Below are 19,492 nucleotides of genomic sequence, written 5' to 3'. Positions count from 1 at the left end.
CAGAGACTCCGCCCCATCCAAGCTGAGTACAGAAGTCCTTCTAGCTGAGACATTGCCGATCCTCACAGCCAATTGGCTTGGAGATCAACTCTCCCCAGTGATACCAACAAGCAAGGCTTAACAACAAGACTGCACACACAGCCCACAAAGGGCTTCACCAAGACTGTCCACCTCAGATAACTGGGAAGGCTGAGCTACTGGGCCCTGCTAGGACATCTAGCACACAAAGCTACTCCATCAACTCAGAGAAGCAGCTAAAATGCAGAGAAGAGGCAGGCCACGAAGGAAGGAAATGGAGGAAAGCAAAAGAATGGACATAGAGTTCAAAACCACAGTTATAAGGTTTTTCAAGAATATCTTAGAAAAGGCCAATAAAATAAATAAGACCTTTGAGGATATGAAAAGGGATCAACTAGAAATAAAGCATACACTGGCTGAAATAAAAAAAATATTATACAGAGTCCTAAAAACAGACTGGAAGATCGTAAGATTCAAGTCAAAAATTTGGAACACAAAGAGCCAGAGGACACTCCTCCACAGAAGCAAGAAGAGAAGAGAATCCAGAAAGTTGAAGATAGTGTAAGAAGCCTCTGGGACAACTTCAAGCAAACCAACATCAGAATTAGGGAGGGGTGCCAGAAGAAGAGAAAGAGCAAGATACTGAAAACTTATTGGAAGAAATAGTAACAGAAAACTTCCCACACCTGGTGAAAGAAATAGACTTACAAGTCCAGGAAGCACACAGAACCCCAAACAAAAGGAATCCAAAGAGGACCACACTAAGACACATCATAATTAAAATTCCAAGAGCAAAAGACAAAGAAAGAAAACACACAAGATGGTGGCATCTTAAAAGCAGCAAGAAAAAAGCAGGTAGTTACCTATAAAGGAGCACCCATACGATAGTCAACTGATTTCTCAACAGAAACTATGCAGGCCAGATGGGAATGGCAAGAAATATTCAAAGTGATGAATAGCAAGAACCAACAACCAATTCTACTCTACCCAGCAAAGCTATCATTTAGAATTGAAAGCCAGATAAAGGGCTTCACAAATAAAAAAAAGCTAAAGGAGTTCATCACCACCAAACCAGAATTATATAAAATGCTGAAAATTATTCTTTAAGAACAGGAAAAAGATAAAGATAAAAATTATGAACAACAAATACATATCTATCAACAAGTGAATCTAAAATCAAGGGAATTAAAAAATCTGATGAACAGTATTAACTGGTGAATATAATAGAATCAGAGTTATAGAAAGGGAGTGAACTGACAATTCTCGGGGAAAAGGGGAGTGGTGGGGGTCGGAAGAGACTGAACAAAAATTGTACATCTATGGATGAGGACAGTGGGAGGGTGGGGAAAGGGTAGAGGGTGGGGTAGGAACCTGGCAGAAGGGACCAATGGAGAGAAAAAAGAGAAACAATTGTAATAATCTGAACAATAAAGATTTATTTAAAAAATAGAAAGCTGTGGAACGGTTATACCATGGAATACTATGCAGCAGTAAAAAGGAAGGACCTCACCTGGCCAGCATGGCTCAGTTGTTAAGTGTGGACCTGTGAAACAGGAGTCACAGTTCAATTTCCAGTGAGGGCAATGCCCATGTTGTGGGCTCCATCTCCAGTATGGGGCATGCAGAAGGCAGATTATCAATGATTCTCTCTCGTCATTGATGTTTCTATCCCTCTCTCCCTATCCATTCCTCCTGGAAATCAGTAATAAGTATATCCTACATAATAAAGAGGCAATATGCAAATTGACCATCACTCCAACACACAAGATGGCTGCCACCATGTGGTCAAAGATGGCCACCACAAGATGGCCGGCAGTGGAGGGCAGCTGTGGGCATTCAGGCCAAAAGAGGAGGGAAGTTAGGAGGGACCAGACTGGCAGGGGCGTAGTTAGGGGGTGATCAGGCTGGCAGGCAGAAGCGGTTAGGGGCAATCAGGCAGGCAGGAAGGCGAGTGGTTGGGAGCCAGCAGTCCTAGATTGTGAGAGAGATGTCCGACGACTGGGATTGGGCCTAAATGGACAGTTGGACATCCCTTGAGGCGTCACATATTGGAGAGGGTGCAAGCTGGGCTGAGGGACACACACATCCCCATGCACGAATTTCATGCACCGGGCCTCTAGTATAATAATATATATGTACTAGAGGTCCAGTGCATGAATTTGTGCACTTGGGGGCCTGAGCCCTCTTGCAGTCTGGGAGCCCTTGGGGGATGTCTGACTGCCACAGCGGCGGGAGAGGCTCCCACCACTGTCACTGCGCTTGCCAGCCGTAAGTCCAGCTTCTGGCTGAGTGGCTCTCTCCCTGTGGGAGAGCACTGACCACCAGGGGGAAGCTCCTTCATTGAGCATCTGCCCCCTGGTGGTCAGTGCATGTCAAAGTGACTGATCATTCTGCAGTGGCTGGATATGAGGCCGCAGGCCAGGCGGAGGAATCCTACCAGTGCACAATTAAAGCCGGGGAGGGACACGGGAGGGCTCCAGGGCGTGTCTGGACCATCTCATTCAGTCCCGATCATCCGGACCCCAGCAGCCAGCCTACCTTCCAGTCAGAGCACTTGCCCCTGGTGGTCAGTGCCATAATAGCAACTGGTCAGCCAGTCAAATTTCTGTCCCCTGGTGGTCAGTGCACATCATAGCAAGTGGTTGAATGGTCTTAGCATATTACACTTTGGTTGAACGGCTGACTGGCCAACCAGATACTTAGCATATTAGGCTTTTATTATATAGGATATGTATATGAAGGATCTCTTACCCTTTGAGACAGCATGGAGAGACCTGGAGAGTATTATGCTAAGGGAAATAAGCTGGTCAGAGAAAGACAAGAATCACATGATGTCACTCATATGTGGAATCGAATGTATCAAATAAACTGATGAACAAAATAGATCCAAAGACATAGAAGCATAGAACAGACTGGATTCTCAGAGGGAAGACAGGTGAGTGGGAAGTGACCAGCCAAAGAACTTATATGCATATGTGCATAACCCATGGACACAGACAAGGTGATGAAGGCCAGGGGTGGGCTAGAAGGGGTCAATGGGGTGGGGGAGACACATTTGTAATACTTTCAACAATAAAAATAAAAATAAAAAAAATTACCACATGCGGACCAGCCTGTTCTGCGCCTCTACCTTTCCTACCTGTCTCGATGTGCTTTCTTCTTACTTCTCTGGTTGTAGAATGTCCATTCAGATCGCAGGTGGTCTGAATGGTGGTGGTTGTGTATTTCAGTTGTTCCAATCAGATATTTAAAGAGAGGAAGTTTCACAGCTGTAAAGTGCTGTGACTCATAAAAGCAAGGCAGGGTTTCTCTGGTGAGGGAGCAGCAGGAGCCCCGAGAACATGAGGATATGTTGGGGACCAAGCAGCTCCTCAGAATGCACAGGGCGGGGCTTCTGGGTTAGGCATGAGCCAGAGTTTAGCGGAGGTGACCAGGAGTAACCAGCACTGAGTGGGCATCTTCATCACTGTTGGGTCGATGGGAATTTTCACTTGCAGGCTCCCAGAGGCCAGCTGTTGGCTGAGCCGTGTCCAACACAGAGGGTGGATTTGCTCCAGCCGGGCAGTCACCTGAACGCAGACATCCCCAGCCCTGCTCGGAGGAAGGTCTGTCTCCCTGCTGGCTCATGGGCCCAGCCTCTGTGGGTGGTGATCTGCCTGATCTATCATTGGTGGCCAACCTGAGTGCTCTTTGACCCAGTGGCCCCACCTGCAGGAACCTCCTTGTACAGGTTACACATTCCTCAGGACCAGGACACGCACTACAGTGAGGCTGGAACCTGAATAGCCTGGGTTGACCGTGGGAGAGACGTGGGGAGTGGGCAGTAGGCATTCAGTGAGACTCAGAACTGCCTGCTGGCCAGACAACGGCATGGGGAACACTCTGTGCTTACCCGTACAGTTGGGGCAGAGGGTACGGAGAACCCCAGCTCCCTCAGTAGTGGGACTGTGGATGGGGGTAGTGCTTTCTGCCACCCACCTTGTACTTTTGAGTTCAAAGGCCCCCACCTTTGATTTTTTTTTCAATTTTTAAAAAATTGACTTTAGGGAGAGGAAGAGGGAGAGAAAGAAAATTCTATGAGAGAATCATTGATTGGCTGCCTCCTGCATGCTCCTATTGGATAGGGCCCATAACCTGGGCATGTGCCCTGACTGGGAATCAAATGGTGACCTCTTGGTTCATGAGTCAACACTCAACTCCTGAGCTAAACCCGTGTTAACATAAAAGCACTCACACCTGTAAAGAGTTTTTGTGAGTTTATCTGAGCCAAACTGTCAACAATTGCCAGAAAGCAGAATCTCAAGGTATTGGGATAATGCTCCGGAGAAGGGTAGTTCTCTATCTTGTTTTATACGTTAACGTTAAAGGAGAAAAGAAACCCATTGGTGACAGATTAGTGGGTGGGGTGGGAGAAAGCAAAGCGGGGAAACCTCTGGGATTGGATAAAAAGTAAAACGATAGATACATACTTCCTTTACTTAGGTGGGTGCAGGACAGTTAACAGTCAGCAATTAACACAATAACAATGAGGGGATTGATGGTGTCCGCTGAGTGATGCCTGTGTTTGAGGGGTCTGAAAAAAGGGAAATTACCTTGACACTCCAATGATATGTTATCATAGATGCAAAAAGGCAATAGGCTCAGTTAAGGTAAAGATTGCCCTTTGTCAGTGAAGATACTGGGCTGGGACATGATTACCCACCATGACCGCTTTTTAGTTAAAGTTTAATTTCAGATCTTGCTTTGTGGTTACTTTAGGTCTTTGAGTTTGCAAAACTGCTTCACAGGTCTCCCCTGAGCTAGTGAGGTTGGCATGTGGCTCTTTTTTTGTCTACACCAGCCAGGGCAAAGATGAGGTTTTTAGTTAAATACCTGTACTTCTAAAGATAAATAGAAAATCAAACCTTTCATCCTGGCAATGTTTAGAAAAATCCCGTTCCAGCTGGGCATAGCATCAATTTGGTGAGGAGGGTGCCGTCTGAGGGTAGCAGGCCCAGGATGGGGTGGGCTCTCTCTGTTTGACATGCACTGCTGGAGACCCATGTGCCACATGCCCGCATGGACTCAGCTCCCCGAGGCCAAAGGATGAACAGGGTCAGGTGGAGAGAGCAGTAGTGTCCCAGGTGCGAGGCTGTTGGGTCACCACCCCGCAGGTTCCTGTGGTTTTCCAAAGCCTGAGCTGGTCAGGGTCACTCAGCCTCCCACGCTCTCTGTGCCAGGGGCTGCTCTGTTCCAGCCTGCAGGGCCCAGTTCTCCTAGTCCCGGAGGAGCTGGTGTGGGAGGGTAAGACTGGGGCAGGTTTTCCTCCCTTTCGCAGTTCATGCATTCAAGTTGCTTTGTGACCCATAGGTTTGCTGCTGGCTGGGACCCACCCTGATCCCTGCTCTGGTGGCCTGAGGGCTAACTATCAGATCCTGCCTACATCCCTAACCAGCAGCCTGTGTGACAGGGCCTCTTCAGCCCTCTGTATTTTGGGGGCCACTCCTACCACACTGTGGGTGGAACCCAGCTCAGCCCCTGGATACTCTCCAAACTTTCCATTTTACCATCACTTGTGATCCTTGTTTTGGGCTAATAGTGTCCCCAAAGTTGTGTACCTGTGAATGGGACCTTATTTGGAATTAGGGTCTCTGCAGATGGAATGATGTTTAAAGAGGTCACATTGGGTTAGGGTGGACCCTAAACCCAATACAGGCAGTCCTCGAGTTACACTGGACTCGACATATGTCATTTTGTGGTTATGTCGCCATCTCCCATTTACAATATTTATACAAAAAACATTGTTATTTCGACGTATGTACATATATGCTTTACGTTTGTGGGTTTGTTTGTTTTTTTCCCCACAAGTAAAGGTCAGGAATATCTTCCTTTTAAATTTTTTTTACTGTGTCACTTCATTACTGTGTCTGTGCTCCCTGTGAGTGACGGAGGTGCTCATGCAGGTGGATTCCGACTTACAGCGAAAATCGAAAATCAGTTATGTCACGCCATAGGAATGGATCTCCTACGTAACCCGAGGACCTGCTGAAAAGGAAAAAGGCCGTGTGACCAAGGAGCCGAGAGCAGAGGAACACCAAAGACGCCTGGGGCCACCAGTAGCTGAAAGAGGCAGGAAGGATCCTCCCCTGGAGCCAAACTGCAGGTCAAGAACCTACCATGCAGACTGGCTATCAACTGGGAAGCCCGGAAAGCAGCGACCTCAGGGACGCGGGGGCCCCCGGACTGCTGGGGCACAGCTGCCCAGAAGGCGAGGCCGCCCAAACCTCAGGAATCCCAGGACGAAAGCCCGAGACCTCAGTGCTCACACCTGGCACTTCTCCTGGCGGAGCGTTTGGAGCGAGTTGCGGGGCGGACTGGCCTCCAGCTTGTGGAAGTGGCTTTAAGTCGGTGGCCGCACTCTTCACATCTCCAGGATAAGCCCAGGAGCCACCGGGGCCGCGACGTGCACCGGCGCGAGCCTCCGAGGAGCAGGGCTGCCCGCCGCTGCCCAAGTGACTTCCGGGCGGCGCCCCGCCCCGGGCTCTGCCGGTGCAGCGCGAGGCTAGGACCCGGGCGCCAGATCCCTCCCGCCGGGCTGCGGTGCGCAGGCGCGGCGCGTGGCGGCTCGTCGGCGTCCCGGCCTGCCTCGCGCGCGCTGACGTCGCGCAGCCTCGTCCGCGCCGTCGCCGTCGCTGCCACCGACGCCGCCATTGGAATCGTCTCCACGTCTGTGTGTTCCGTCCCTGCTTACCGCGCTGCGTCGTATCCCGCGAGCGGCCCGCGCGCCCATCAGCCGCCGCCGCCCGGGGAGGGGGCGGCGGGCCCGGGGCCGCGAGAGTGCGGGTGACAGGCCCGGCCTCGCGGGAGGCCGAGGCGGCGGGCGCTCCCGCCTCGCGCCGGCTGTTCATGAAGCATGTCGGCCACCAGCGTGGACCCCCAGGTAGCGGGCCGGGCTGGGTGGCGGAGTTGGGGGCTGGGGTCTCGGGGGCAGGGTCTGGGGTCGCGGGAACGGGGTCTGTGGTCGGGGCCCCTGGCAGAGTCGCGTGTGACCGTGGATTCCGTTCGCTCCGGAGCGCGCCCCGCCCGCGAGCGGTTCTGGTAAATAACTTTTGTTTCCCTTTCCTTCGGGTTTGGTCCGCTGGTACGTCCCGGCCTGCGGCGGTGCAGAGAAGCAAAGGACAAGACAATAAAGGTGAGCGGAGTGGGGGCCTGGGCAGGCGCCGGAGTGCTGGCGGGAGCGGGAAGTCGCGGAGTGAGGACCATGTGGGAGAAGAGGGGCTAGGAAGCCGCATCGAGAGGCGGGAACTTCCTCAGCTTCAGGGAGATAAGACTGTTTAGGCTGTGGTATTGGGGGAGATTTGACAGGTTGGGAACGGGGACTTTTCGTGAGTGGTGAGAGGAACCGCAAGGTGTTTTGGATTGGGGAAGGGGGGCCGGAAGGAGGCCGAGGGCTGGATGACTGAGCCTGGCCCATGTGTAAGGGGCCGGGCACCGGCGAAGGGCACTTACAGTCCTTGTCTCCTAAGCCCCTGCTGCTCTCGTGATTTCTGGCCTGGGGCAAACCCCCAGAGTTAACTGTGAGAACCTGTAAGTGACACTTCATGTCTACTCGGAAGACTGTTTTTAACCATTGTGTGTGTGTGACTCAGGTGTAACCAAATATGGTTCATCGTGTTTTCAGCTGGAAAAGGCCCAGCACTTTATTTACATTTTCTTTCCTTTTCTGGTTGAGCCGTATGACTGTGGGAAATAGAAGAGAGCCAGGTAATAAGCTGAGAAACATCTTTCAGACAGTCTGTTTCCCAGCTGCAACTATGCTCACCAGGGCCTGGTCCTCTCACCTCTGTGCAGGCTGTTGGGCTTGACTTAAGTCTTAGACCACTTTGTCTTTATTAAAATATGGCTCTAGGGTGCTTGCACTATTTTGTTTGCACCTCTGTTTTGTCCACATCTATCAAATAAGGACGAAATCTTTATCCAGAAAGCATAATCTCAGTGACTGAAAGTTCTAATTAGTTGTATAAATATTGGTTCCATGCTATTTATGCCCATTGCTAACTAATTGCAATTTCTGCCAGAAATTGATGTGTATAGTCTTTACTACCTTTAATTTCCATACTTAAAAGTAATTTTAAAAAATGCAAAAATTTATTTCTCTATTCTAGTACAAAATGGTTCTTTGCATCAGAAGGATACAGTTCATGACAATGACTTTGAGCCCTACCTTTCTGGACAGTCAAATCAGGTGAGTTTATCTTTTTTAGCATGTATTTCTACATTAGTTTTGACTGCGTTGTGTGATCTCCCTTCACTGCTATATTGTTGAATTTATTACTTTAAATGACAAAGAAGCAGACTGTAGAGTACTAAAAATAATAGAAAAACTGCTAATGAGGACGAGCTTGGTTGAGTGCAGCAAAGCTAGATGTCTCTAAGGAAATGCAGTCCCGCTGGGCTGGCATGAGCTGACTTGTAGTTGGCCTCGGCATTGGTGGTCAGCAGCGTGCTGCCTTGGACCAGTTGGAGACGTGAGAAGTGCTCTGATGTTCTCAGACGATGGGCAGGAGAGTAGCTGGGAGCCCCGCTTTGGGGCCCACTCCTTCCTTGGGTTAGAATCTCAGCCCCACCACTGACTGCTGCTCCCTCAAGTGGCTTGCCGCCTGCCACTTCCTTTTCTATGAGTGGACAGTGGTGAGTGCCTCACAGAAGTGACGGGGTGACATGAGCTGGTGCAGAGAGCTCAGAGATGGGGTCGATGCAGGGCCCAGTGTGCTTAGGGTTTTCAGTTTCCCGGCCTTGGCACTGTGGACATTTTGGACTGAAATTTGTGTTGTGTGTTGTAGGGTGTTTAGCAGCCTCCCCAGCATTCATGAGATGCCATTAGTAACCACCTCAACCGCCACCACCAGTGTGACACCCAAGTGTCTCCTGGGGGTAAATTGCCCTGATTAAAGCCACTTGGGTTAAGGTTTAATATATAAGTATAATATCTCCCACTTTTAAAAACGCACTGTGCTCATTTGTTTTAGAGTAAAAGCACTCTTTGCCTCTTCCCTGTGGTGAACTAGAGCCAGTCTGCCCTTCTATAAAGTGTCTGAGAGCTCCTCACCCTCCACCCTCCTCCTACTGCTCTACAGGTGGCAGCTGGGCCCGAGAACCTGCCCTGCCTCCGGGAGAACCAGGGGCGGCAGAGTAGAGCCTTGGCGGTTCCTCCAGTGATGAAAGCAAGAAGTTATTGGGCTTATTTTCTTTATTTTTTTTTTTAGATGATTTAAATACTATGCAAATATTTGTGCTAATTTTAACCAAAAGGAGGGGTTGCCTCACTATACTTGGAATTTATTTCTATGAAGTGGAGCTTTCCTGTTACTTCAGGATTTGTTTTAAAATGGACTAGGTTTCTGGTGTCAGTGGAGTGGTCACAGGTCTGTGTCGCTGGGGAAGGCGTGTGGAAAGACCCTCGTAGTTGAAACTCCAGGTGAACAGCCTGAAAATGGCCCCTTTGTCCCAATCACCAAGAGATGCACTTCTCAGCCTTTGCTTCACAGTAAATCCAAGCTCCGGTTTTTACAGAAAAACCAGCTGTTGTGGATGCTAGGGAGCGGGGACAAGGGAGGGGAGCGCTGTTAGTCTTACAGATGGAGAAACCAGAGAGCAGAGGTGGCAGAGCTGGCAGTGCAGAGCCAGGCCCTCTCCTCGGTCCCTGTATCTGGTCACTCTCTTTGGCAGACAGACTCCCGTTAGGAAAGTGCTCTTTGCATCCTGGTCCCCAGTTCTCACTGAGCAAGTGCTGGGTGTCCAGCCACAGGTTCTGGTGAGGGAGGGACAGAGATTGGTGTGGCTGATGTGCTGGAAACAGTAAGCTCAGTCCCTGTGGCTGCGCCCGGTAAGCTGAGGTGGTATTGACGTGTGACAAGCTGCGCAGGTGCAGTTTTATGAGGACTTTCCCTTGTGCACATGCATACCTACCCCATGGTGCTTTTCTTTTAACCCAGATGTTTGCTGTAGCCGGGCAGAGGCTACAGAGGCTACTGAGCTCTTTTGTCTTGTAAAGCCTTGCGCTGGGTGACGTGGAAAGCATTTCAAGGCCTGCCTGTGGTCAGGAGCCTTGGCAGTGGGACCATTGCCCTGGGTGGGGCCTTGTAGCAGAGGCTGGTCATCCTGAGCACAGCTGGCAGGATCCAGAGGAATTAACCTTCATTGTCAAGTTGCTCAAACCTTCTCCAGGCAGGAAGTAAATGCAGAAACTGTGGCTGTCAAGCTGCCACCTCCATGTGAACTCAATTTGACCTGAAGGCTGAAGTCACAGCCCTGAGCTCAGGGACGGGCAGAGCTCACTTGGTTACTGTTTTCAAAATTGCCCTTGATGCTTTTCTTTTTACATAATTTATTCAAGTTTCTTTTGTTTCCTTTTAAAATAAAAGGTTCTCAGCATATATGAAGGATGTGAAGCATTTGAGTCATATCAGAATTCCTTCTCAGAAAAAAAGACATAGGAAGCAGATACTTAAACTTTAAAATAAATTTACCTGGTTGTTCAGAATGAGGGTGTTGTGTTGTTGTTTTTTTAATGTGGTTAAATTTTTTAAATATGAAAAACTTGAAAAATATTTTTAATGATTTCAGAGGAAGGGAGATGGGGAGAGAGAGAGAGAAATATCAATGATGAGAGAATCATTGATCAGCTGCCTCCTGTACCCCCACACTGGGGATCGAGCTGGCAACCCAGGCAAGGAATGTGTCCCTGTCCGGGAATCGAACCGTGACCTCCTGGTTCGTAGGTATATGCTCAACCACTGAGCTATGCAGGCCAGGCTGAAAAACTTTTAATTCTAGAATAGATTTAAAGCTTTGTTGTGTTTTACTGCTTTCCCAAAGAAAACAACCCAAAGATAGTCATTGACTATTTGAAATTTAAAATATATATATATATATTTTATTGACTTTTTTACAGAGAGGAAGGTAGAGGGATAGAGTTAGAAACATCAATGAGAGAGAGACATCGATCAGCTGCCCCCTGCACACCCCCCTCAGGGGATGTGCCTGCAACCAAAGTACATGCCTCTGGTCAGAATCGAACCCAGGACCTTTCAGCTCTATCCACTGAGCCAAACAGGTCTCGGCTGAAATTTGTTTCTTTGGCATGTCCATTTGTTTACAATATTGACTTAGTCACCAGATGCCCTGCTGAGTTCAGTGCCTGGGGTCCTTCTCTATGTCTGGAGGCTGGTTTTGCCTTGACCACTGTCAGTGGGTGTGGCCTGAGTGACAGTCCCTTCTGGGAAAGTGCAGTTGTGGTGGTGGTTTTTTCCCTAGAAGAAGATGCCTGCTCACAGGGGTTGTGCACTGAGAATTTGTTCTTATTTGGTTTACACACCATGTCCCTGATGAGTGGACTCCAGGTCACAACCTCAGGTGTACAGTTGACCAAGGGATGGCTTGTTGAGTGTACAGAGGCTAAGCGGAGGCTGGTATGGGCTGGAGCACCTCTTGTCACGTACTGTGTGCTGAGCTCATGCTCGGGACAGGGAGGACATCAGCTATGAGCCCTCCATGTCTGCGTTTTCATTTGGTGGATTGCAGTCCACTTCATGTGCATTTAGGACAGTGTCAGTTCTCTTAAGTTTAGGAACTACCTCCTTCACAGGGCAAGGCTGGAAGCTGTGGTGTGGATGGCAGCCTAACCACAGCCCTTTCATATTTCACATGGGGTTGGCATCTCCAGGTTTCTTTCTGCTCAGGATGACATTTCATATAGCTTGTTGAGTGAACCTGCTGTGTCCTGATGGTTAGCCAGTGCTTTGAAGTCTCATTCCCACCGTTGGCATTTTCTGTCTCCTCCAGCCCTGAGAATAGTCTTAACTCATAATCCCCTGTTGTTTCCACAGAGTAACAGTTACCCCTCCATGGCCGATCCCTACCTGTCCAGCTATTACCCGCCATCCATTGGATTCCCTTACTCCCTTAATGAGGCGCCGTGGTCAACCGGAGGGGACCCTCCCATCCCGTACCTCACCACCTATGGACAGCTTAGCAATGGCGATCATCACTTCATGCATGACGCGGTGTTCGGACAGCCTGGAGGCCTGGGAAACAACATCTACCAACACAGGTTTAATTTTTTCCCTGAAAACCCTGCCTTCTCGGCCTGGGGGACCAGTGGGTCTCAGGGGCAGCAGGCCCAGAGTTCCGCTTATGGGAGCAGCTACACCTACCCACCAAGCTCCCTGGGCGGCACGATTGTGGACGGGCAGACGGGCTTTCACAGCGACACCCTCAACAAGGCCCCTGGGATGAACAGCCTGGAGCAGGGCATGGTGGGCCTGAAGATCGGTGATGTCACCACCTCTGCAGTCAAGACAGTGGGCTCAGTCGTCAGCAGTGTGGCAATGACTGGTGTGCTTTCTGGCAATGGTGGGACAAATGTAAACATGCCGGTTTCGAAGCCGACTTCATGGGCTGCCATCGCCAGCAAGCCGGCAAAGCCGCAGCCGAAAATGAAAGCCAAGGGTGGACCTGTCATCGGGGCCGCACTGCCCCCTCCGCCTATAAAGCATAACATGGACATTGGCACCTGGGATAACAAGGGGCCCGTGCCCAAAGCTCCGGCCCCCCAGCAGGTGCCGGCTCCCCAATCTGCCCCCCAGCCTCAACCGATTGTGCAGCCTCTGTCCGTTCAGCCCCCACCTTTGGCCCAACCACAGTATCAGAGCCCTCAGCCACTGCCCCAAACCCGCTGGGTCGCTCCCCGCAACAGGAATGCAGCGTTTGGGCAGAGCTCGGGGACCGGGGGTAACAGTCACTCCCCTGGAAGCATCCAGTCTAGTTCTGCCCCGAGCGCAGAATCCCATCCAGTCCTTGAAAAACTGAAGGCTGCCCACAGCTACAACCCTAAGGAGTTTGACTGGAACCTGCGGAGCGGCCGCGTGTTCATAATAAAGAGCTACTCGGAGGATGACGTGCACCGCTCCATCAAGTACTCCATCTGGTGCAGCACCGAGCATGGTAACAAGCGCCTGGACGGCGCCTTCCGCTCCGTCAGCAGCAAGGGGCCTGTCTACCTGCTCTTCAGCGTCAACGGCAGTGGCCACTTCTGCGGGGTGGCGGAGATGAAGTCGCCCGTGGACTACGGCACAAGTGCTGGGGTCTGGTCTCAGGACAAGTGGAAGGGCAAGTTCGACGTGAAGTGGATTTTTGTTAAGGACGTGCCCAATAACCAGCTACGGCACATCCGGCTGGAGAACAATGACAACAAGCCGGTCACAAACTCCCGCGACACCCAGGAGGTGCCCTTAGAAAAAGCAAAGCAAGTGCTGAAAATCATCGCCTCGTACAAGCACACCACGTCCATCTTCGATGACTTTTCTCACTACGAGAAGCGCCAGGAGGAGGAGGAGGTGGTGCGCAAGGTGAGTTGGGTGAGTCGGGGTCCGGGGCCCTTGCCTCCCTCGTGTAAAGCCTCCTGACATTACAGTGGATGATGGCCAGACGGAACTTTTGATCCTTTTTCAGTTTTTAAGAAACAGTGATTGGGACCACAGTGCACAGTTCTGCTGGGAAGGACTTGTGGGTGACTCACTTTTCCTCTCTGAGTCATGGTCTTTCTAGAACGAATGGTGTGTCCTAGTCTTTGTCGAGTCAGGGACACACTGTTCTTGGGCAGTGAGGTCAAAGCGAGGCTGCTGGGCTGCAAGGCCCCACTCACTGAGGGAAGGACACTGATCTGCAGGTTGCTGTTTTTTTCTCAAAAACCCAGTATCTTGCAGTTTTGGAAAATTGACCTGGCTCTCTGGATGATGAGAGAATGGCGGGAATGGGGGCTGGGTTCAGACGGGTTCGAACAGCCCAAACCAGTAGGCCAGGAGTTAGATCTCTGGGGGTCCAGCTTTCCCTTATGCAGAGACGCGTGGAGCCGCTGCAGTGGAGCTCACTTTGGAGAGAGCACACGAGCCCACAGGCTGGCTCCAAAGTGGGTGCACAAGGGCAGTGGAACATTCTGAGGTGGACTTAGTCCTGAGATTCTCTCCTACGTCTTTGTTTTTCAAATGACCTTTCTTTCATGAAATGTCAGTTGGTAATCAGTACATTTTCAATCTGTTTTTGGTTGTCCATGTTAAAGCATCACCCACCCGTGAGCTTCAAATGTTCCAAAGCAGTTAGCAGAAAGGCAGCAATCGGGCCTATCGTCCCCGGTGGTGAAAGTTTATCCTTACGGTGACAGCTCGTGAGCACGCTTGGAAAACAAAGTTAGTCTCTCATTGACTCCTGTGCAGAAAATAGAAAGGCTTGTCATTTATTTCCAGTTACTGACATGCTGTATTTTAGCTCTTTTAGATATAGCGTAAAATACCTAAAAAAATAAAATGGCTGAATTCACAGGGATAGAACAGAGAGCTCATTGGTTATGCAATTTGAGGGCCTTAGATGGCTTGCAGCTGGTTCTTGCTATGTGTGCAGTTCATCTTAAATACTATGATGATTTCCTTAAAGCTCACGAGGTTCTGAAAGTGAGGATAAGCTGAGGTATGGTGTTTAGAAAGTTCTAGTGCCTTAAAACTTGCAGTGTAGCAGCTAAACCCTCAGCTGTCTGTCAGTGAGTTGGGTGAAGCCTACAGTCAGACCAGGGAACTCAGCTTTGAGCCCTTCCCCCAGCCAGCCCAACAGGCCTTTGCAATCCCACTGGAACACAAATGTGGCTTCTTTTGCTTCCCTGGACATCCTTGGAATGCTCTGACGGTGCCTCCCAGACCTGGCTCCCCGGCTCCCGGTGTCAGCGCCACTCTAACTTACACAACGGAGGGACAGGGCAGGGCTGACTGGTTACCAACCATCCGTGCTCACTGTGCCTTAGACTGGGTGGTTCTTGCCTGCTCCCTAGCACCTCCCACAGAGCACTCTGGGTTCCCTGGTGGTCAGCTGGGCTCTGAAGAACAGACGGATTGAGAGGCGTTTGGAGGCTTGTGCTTGGGCTGCCAGGGTCTCAGACACCTAGGGACAGAGGTGCCTTTTGCCAGTAAGTTGTAGGTGACTGCCGTGCTGTGTCATCTAAGCTAAAATTTGGAGACTCACTGATGCCTTAAGGAGCTGTGTCACACCTGGTCCTGTAGGTGAGTGTCAGTCCTGGAGAGCCTGCCTTTCCGTTTTGCTGCTGAAGATCTCCAGCAAGGACAGCCTCCAGGGCCTGGCTCCTCCCATCACAGCCAGCAGCCACAGAAACACCGGGGCTTTCGGAGCATGAGGCGGGCCGGGAGTGGTGTAGGATGTTAAGAGAACCGGGGACACTCAGGTTCCAAGTCAGGACAGGGAGGAGGTGCTGGGGCTAGAGCGGTGCCTCTTTCAGGCCAGTTGCTCATTGGAAAGTAGCGGGGCCTCTGACAAGCTCCCTGTCCTGGGTGATGAGGTGGATGTGGGGAGAGAATTGGGGTGTGTTGTTTAACCTGAAGACACATTCAGTTCATTTTTAGCAAAAGGGGTTCATCTTGTTTTGTAACCCTTTCAGTATCTAGTAAGATTCCCCTTGTTTCATAACCCTTTCATTGTCTAGTAATCCGTCTGTTAGGGACTCTGTCACGAGTAGCTCCCATATCAGGTGTCCTTCAGAGCTTTGTGGGGCAGGATGAAGTGGGCAAGCAGGGCTGCACTGGGTGCGGGGACAGGTGTTCCTCCTCGGGCACATCCTACATCTCCACTGAGCATAGTCACAGCCTTATGTGGGACCCAGTGAGCGGGGAGTCTCCCCTGGGAATCAGCTTGTCACCCCCCTAGGACACACCAACCAGATGGCTCTGCCTGGAACAGGTGGTTGGCAGGCCCGGTCTGCACAGCCAGGACCCTGAAGCCTGGAGCTGCTGGCGGAGGGGAGTATTCAGTGCTGCCCTGTTGTGGCCGGTCCCAGTGGAGCTCGGGTCCAGATCTGTGGCTGCAGTCCCTGGGGCAGCCTGGGACTCAGCTTTGAGGGAGTTTGTGCACATGTTCACCCTAAGTGTTAAACTTGTTTCCTCTTTTTTTTTTTTTTTTTCGTAGGAACGGCAGAATCGGAACAGACAATAAGGATAAGCCAGTTTCTGTTATGATCTAATGTTCGATTGAAAAGCCGAGTTTCAGAACATGTGCTTGGTGCTGTGCCTGGGTCAGCCCAGCCGTCTTCCTGTGCAGGCCCCGTGCTGCCTCTGCGTTCTCTGTCGTTTGTTTTTGCCCAGGTGGCTCTTCACTCGTGTATTTTTTCTGTGTATTATAGTATTGTAGAACTCACTAATAAAGAAGAATGTTTTTGTCAGCTTATCAATCAGATTGACCTAATACAAAATATAATTATCTTTAAAAAAAAAACACCTAATGCACCCCAAAGAATTTTTTTTTTTTTTTGGCAGAAATTACGTGCTTGTTCTTATATTCAAAGTCATCTAACATCTTTCTTTGCAATTATTTCTCACCCCTGTTGCCTCGTTGTGAACGTATAGAACCATGAGATGTTTTGTCATGTAGTGTATGTGTTAACTACTCCCTTCCAAGTGCAAGTGAGCAGTCACCTGGCTGGGCTGGTTGCCATTTTATGATCAGCTACCTGTCTGCCATCTGATTTTTTGCTAGAGAAAGATAAATTTTAGTTTTCCAGATTTGGTAACGGCTGTGTTTCCTTGGGCCGCCCCCCTCTGCAGCCCCGCACCGGAACAGCACTGTGCGGCAGGGTGTCCAGCACTGGCGTGGGGAGGTTAGGTCCCGCGTCCAGGTACTCTCAGTGTGTGCAGTTCATTCTGAGCTCCACCTTCTCTTGAGAATCCTGATGCCATTTTACGTTTTTATACCAGTAATGCTGAGCTTCTTGCTCTGCTCTGGTGGCAGACTGGCATGGATGGTGCTGCCCGCTGTAAATCTCACCACGTATCTAGATTTCTTTTTCCTGTCAATTGGTTTTTAAAAAGAAAAACTTTAGACACTGAGTTTTTGGTCCTGTTTTGTGGAACGAGGGCTGTTGCACTCACTGTCGCCTGGAGTTGAAGCATGGAAATGGTGCTCGTGCCCGCCACGCTCGCTCGCACACGCATCTACACGTGCCCCCTAGAGGACTTGCCGTGTAGAGAGCAGATCCTCCTAAAAACTATTTACTCCGAACGGCCCTCTGAGTTCAAGTGTAGGTAGGCTGTATTAGTTAGACTTGTGTTTAGACTGTGTCCCTTCTGAACTGTTACCACCTGGATGGAGTCATGACAACATGGGACACTGTTACCTTGAGGGAAGTACAAGCCTTAATAAACAATCCTATTAGCACTCCCAGTGTCCTCTCATTCTTCACCCGCTTTACGGGCTTCTAGCTACAGAGCCATTAAAGGGTCACCCACTGCCCTAAAGCCTACAGGTCTGTCAGGGAGTCGATGACCCCCTAAGTCCTCCCTCACCCTTGTTAGTCTGCTGAATGGAGAGGAACTTGAAAGACCCAGTTCTGACTCGACGGACAGTTGCCTACATTTTGCTGGAGCTTTTGGGACCAGCAGCAGGAGTGTAGGGATTAGGCTGAGGGCCACTGCCGCCCCCCGCACTCAGCTGCTGAAAGATGGTCTCTCCCTCCTGTCCAGCCGCAGGCGTGCCTCTACAGAACTTGTGTGCAGTGGAGTTCGCTGGGTTTCCCCTGGGTTACAGCCTTGACAAGCATGCCAAAGCCAGAGCGTCAGCCCAGGCAGTGCCAGTCCTGGGTGGAAGGGGGACAGGAGACCCAGCTTGGAGAGGCTGTGGCCTGCCTGAGGACTGATCTGCCAGGAGACATGCAGCTTCGCCTTGGCTCAAAGTTGCTTCTCTGGCTTTAATTTGGCAAAGAGTGTTAGACCTGGAGTGCCGGTCCCCTCACGCCTGCCGTTTTCGTGTTTGGTCAGTGAACATGATGTGGTCTCTGACGGGAAGTGAGCGCGGGGTGCTGCAGTTGCCATGATGTGGCCCTCAGTGTGTTGGGGGCTCCCGGGATGGGCATGGGAGGAGCCTGGCTGGTGCCCGGGAGCACAAGCCTTGCGGACACCTCTGCCTGACAGGATCAGTTACTGACTGGAAGTCACCTGCTCTGAAGGCTTCCTCCAGACCCTTGGAGCTGCCTCGCTTGCATTCCTGGCACTGGGGAGAGTGGGACGGGAGTCATGTTCATGTGCACCAGACGCTGCTAGTAGCGTATCCCTCCAAAGCAACTGGGTCGGCCCTTCCCGTGTTCCACCCAAAGCCCGCCCTGCAAGGACTCCCAGTCGCACCACAAGTGCTCTGGTCCCCCTGGCTCAGGAGTGTCCTCGCAGGGTCTGATGGTAAGTGCGCAGATAGCATTGTCGCAGGCTGTTTGGTGTGTCTGTGGCTGGGAACCATGGGTAGGACTTGGCTCAGCGGCTGGCTTTCAGCCAGGATCCTGTCCCTCGGGTTTCTTGCCATCCAAGATTGAGCTTTTACTCTGCTAGGATGGAGGCAGGGCACTCGCTGCGTGGCTCTTGTCTGGTCCTCTGTGACTGACAGTAAGCCCGGGCCAGCAGCAGTTTGGATTTACAGCAGCAAGTGCCCTGACTTACTCCTGCTCTCCCTGCATGCGCTCCCTGTACCTCCTCTGCATGAGTCCTCCTCTGCCCCGCCCTCCCTTAGCCATCCATGCATGGGCCCCCTACCCCACACAATCCCTTCTCTGCAGCCTGCAGTTGCTTTTACGATTTGTGAGTTGAATTGTTTTTTCAAAAGCAACATGTTAGGAAAGGCATTTGAATACCTATCCTGCACCACAGTTTTACTGTAATAAATCTGTGGGTGAGAGTCACATGGTGAAATTTTTGCACTAAAAGAACACCCAGTAGACTGTTTCTTCTCAGAGTTCATCTTTATTTCCTGGGAAGGGCCCAAGGAGAGGGTCTGGATGAAGGGAAACTGCTTTCTAAACGGGAAGCAGAATGGCTTGCCCCTAGGGTTTCTGCACAGCTTCGGTGTGGAGTGGTTGGGGTGATGTGATTGGGGTGCCAAGACTGGTCTCCCTGACATTTTGGAGGATTGTGGGCAAAGGCTGGAGGCTGCCCAAGTGTCAGCTGGGTCTGGGGCTTCTTGGATACCAAAGGCTACGGGCCTTTATGGCTTAGGGAGCACTATCCTCTTGTGGGGTTGGGGACCCAAATCACACACCCAGCCGTTACTGAGCTCCCACACTTCATAAACTCTCCTCTGCCTTTCTGGGTCTGCAGCATGTGGTCACCTTAAGAGCACATGGGTCTTCTGAATGACCCCTGGATGGCCACAGCTCCAGTAGGTCTGCATCCTCCATTCTGCTTCAAATAACTGAAAATAGGTACCCATCCAGTAAGAGTGATGGGGCTGGTGGTGGTGATGATGATGGTAGATGGAGATGATAACTGCTCACATTTATTGAATGAACATGTCTTAACTCTCCAGCCATCGGTGAGGAAATCAAGGCACAGGGAGCTGAGGCCCAATGGCATGAGGGAGGAGGGTACCTTTTGCCTGCTGTCAAGAGGCAACTGCTCTATCC

General features: G+C 50.8%; 1 protein-coding gene across 2 annotated transcripts; it reads left to right on the top strand.

Annotated features, from left to right (window-relative positions):
• Window positions 1-6,678: 6,678 nt before the first annotated feature.
• YTHDF1 (YTH N6-methyladenosine RNA binding protein 1) lies at window positions 6,679-17,265 on the top strand. 2 transcript variants are annotated; one of them, XM_036425845.2, is made up of 5 exons: window positions 6,679-6,937; window positions 7,165-7,189; window positions 8,163-8,242; window positions 11,886-13,415; window positions 16,021-17,265. In XM_036425845.2, the coding sequence occupies exons 1-5, from the start codon at window positions 6,911-6,913 to the stop codon at window positions 16,045-16,047; spliced, it is 1,689 nt and encodes a 562-aa protein (XP_036281738.1). In that variant the 5' UTR covers window positions 6,679-6,910; the 3' UTR covers window positions 16,048-17,265. The 2 variants fall into 2 exon arrangements, with proteins under 2 accessions (XP_036281738.1, XP_036281739.1); XM_036425846.2 differs by having other exon boundaries at window positions 6,709-6,937; window positions 11,886-13,406.
• The last annotated feature ends 2,227 nt before the right edge of the window (window positions 17,266-19,492 follow it).

Source organism: Pipistrellus kuhlii, unplaced genomic scaffold (genome assembly GCF_014108245.1).
Source record: "Pipistrellus kuhlii isolate mPipKuh1 unplaced genomic scaffold, mPipKuh1.p scaffold_m20_p_87, whole genome shotgun sequence".
Classification (NCBI taxonomy): Eukaryota; Metazoa; Chordata; class Mammalia; order Chiroptera; family Vespertilionidae; genus Pipistrellus; species Pipistrellus kuhlii.
This window is presented reverse-complemented; position numbering and strand designations above follow the sequence as displayed.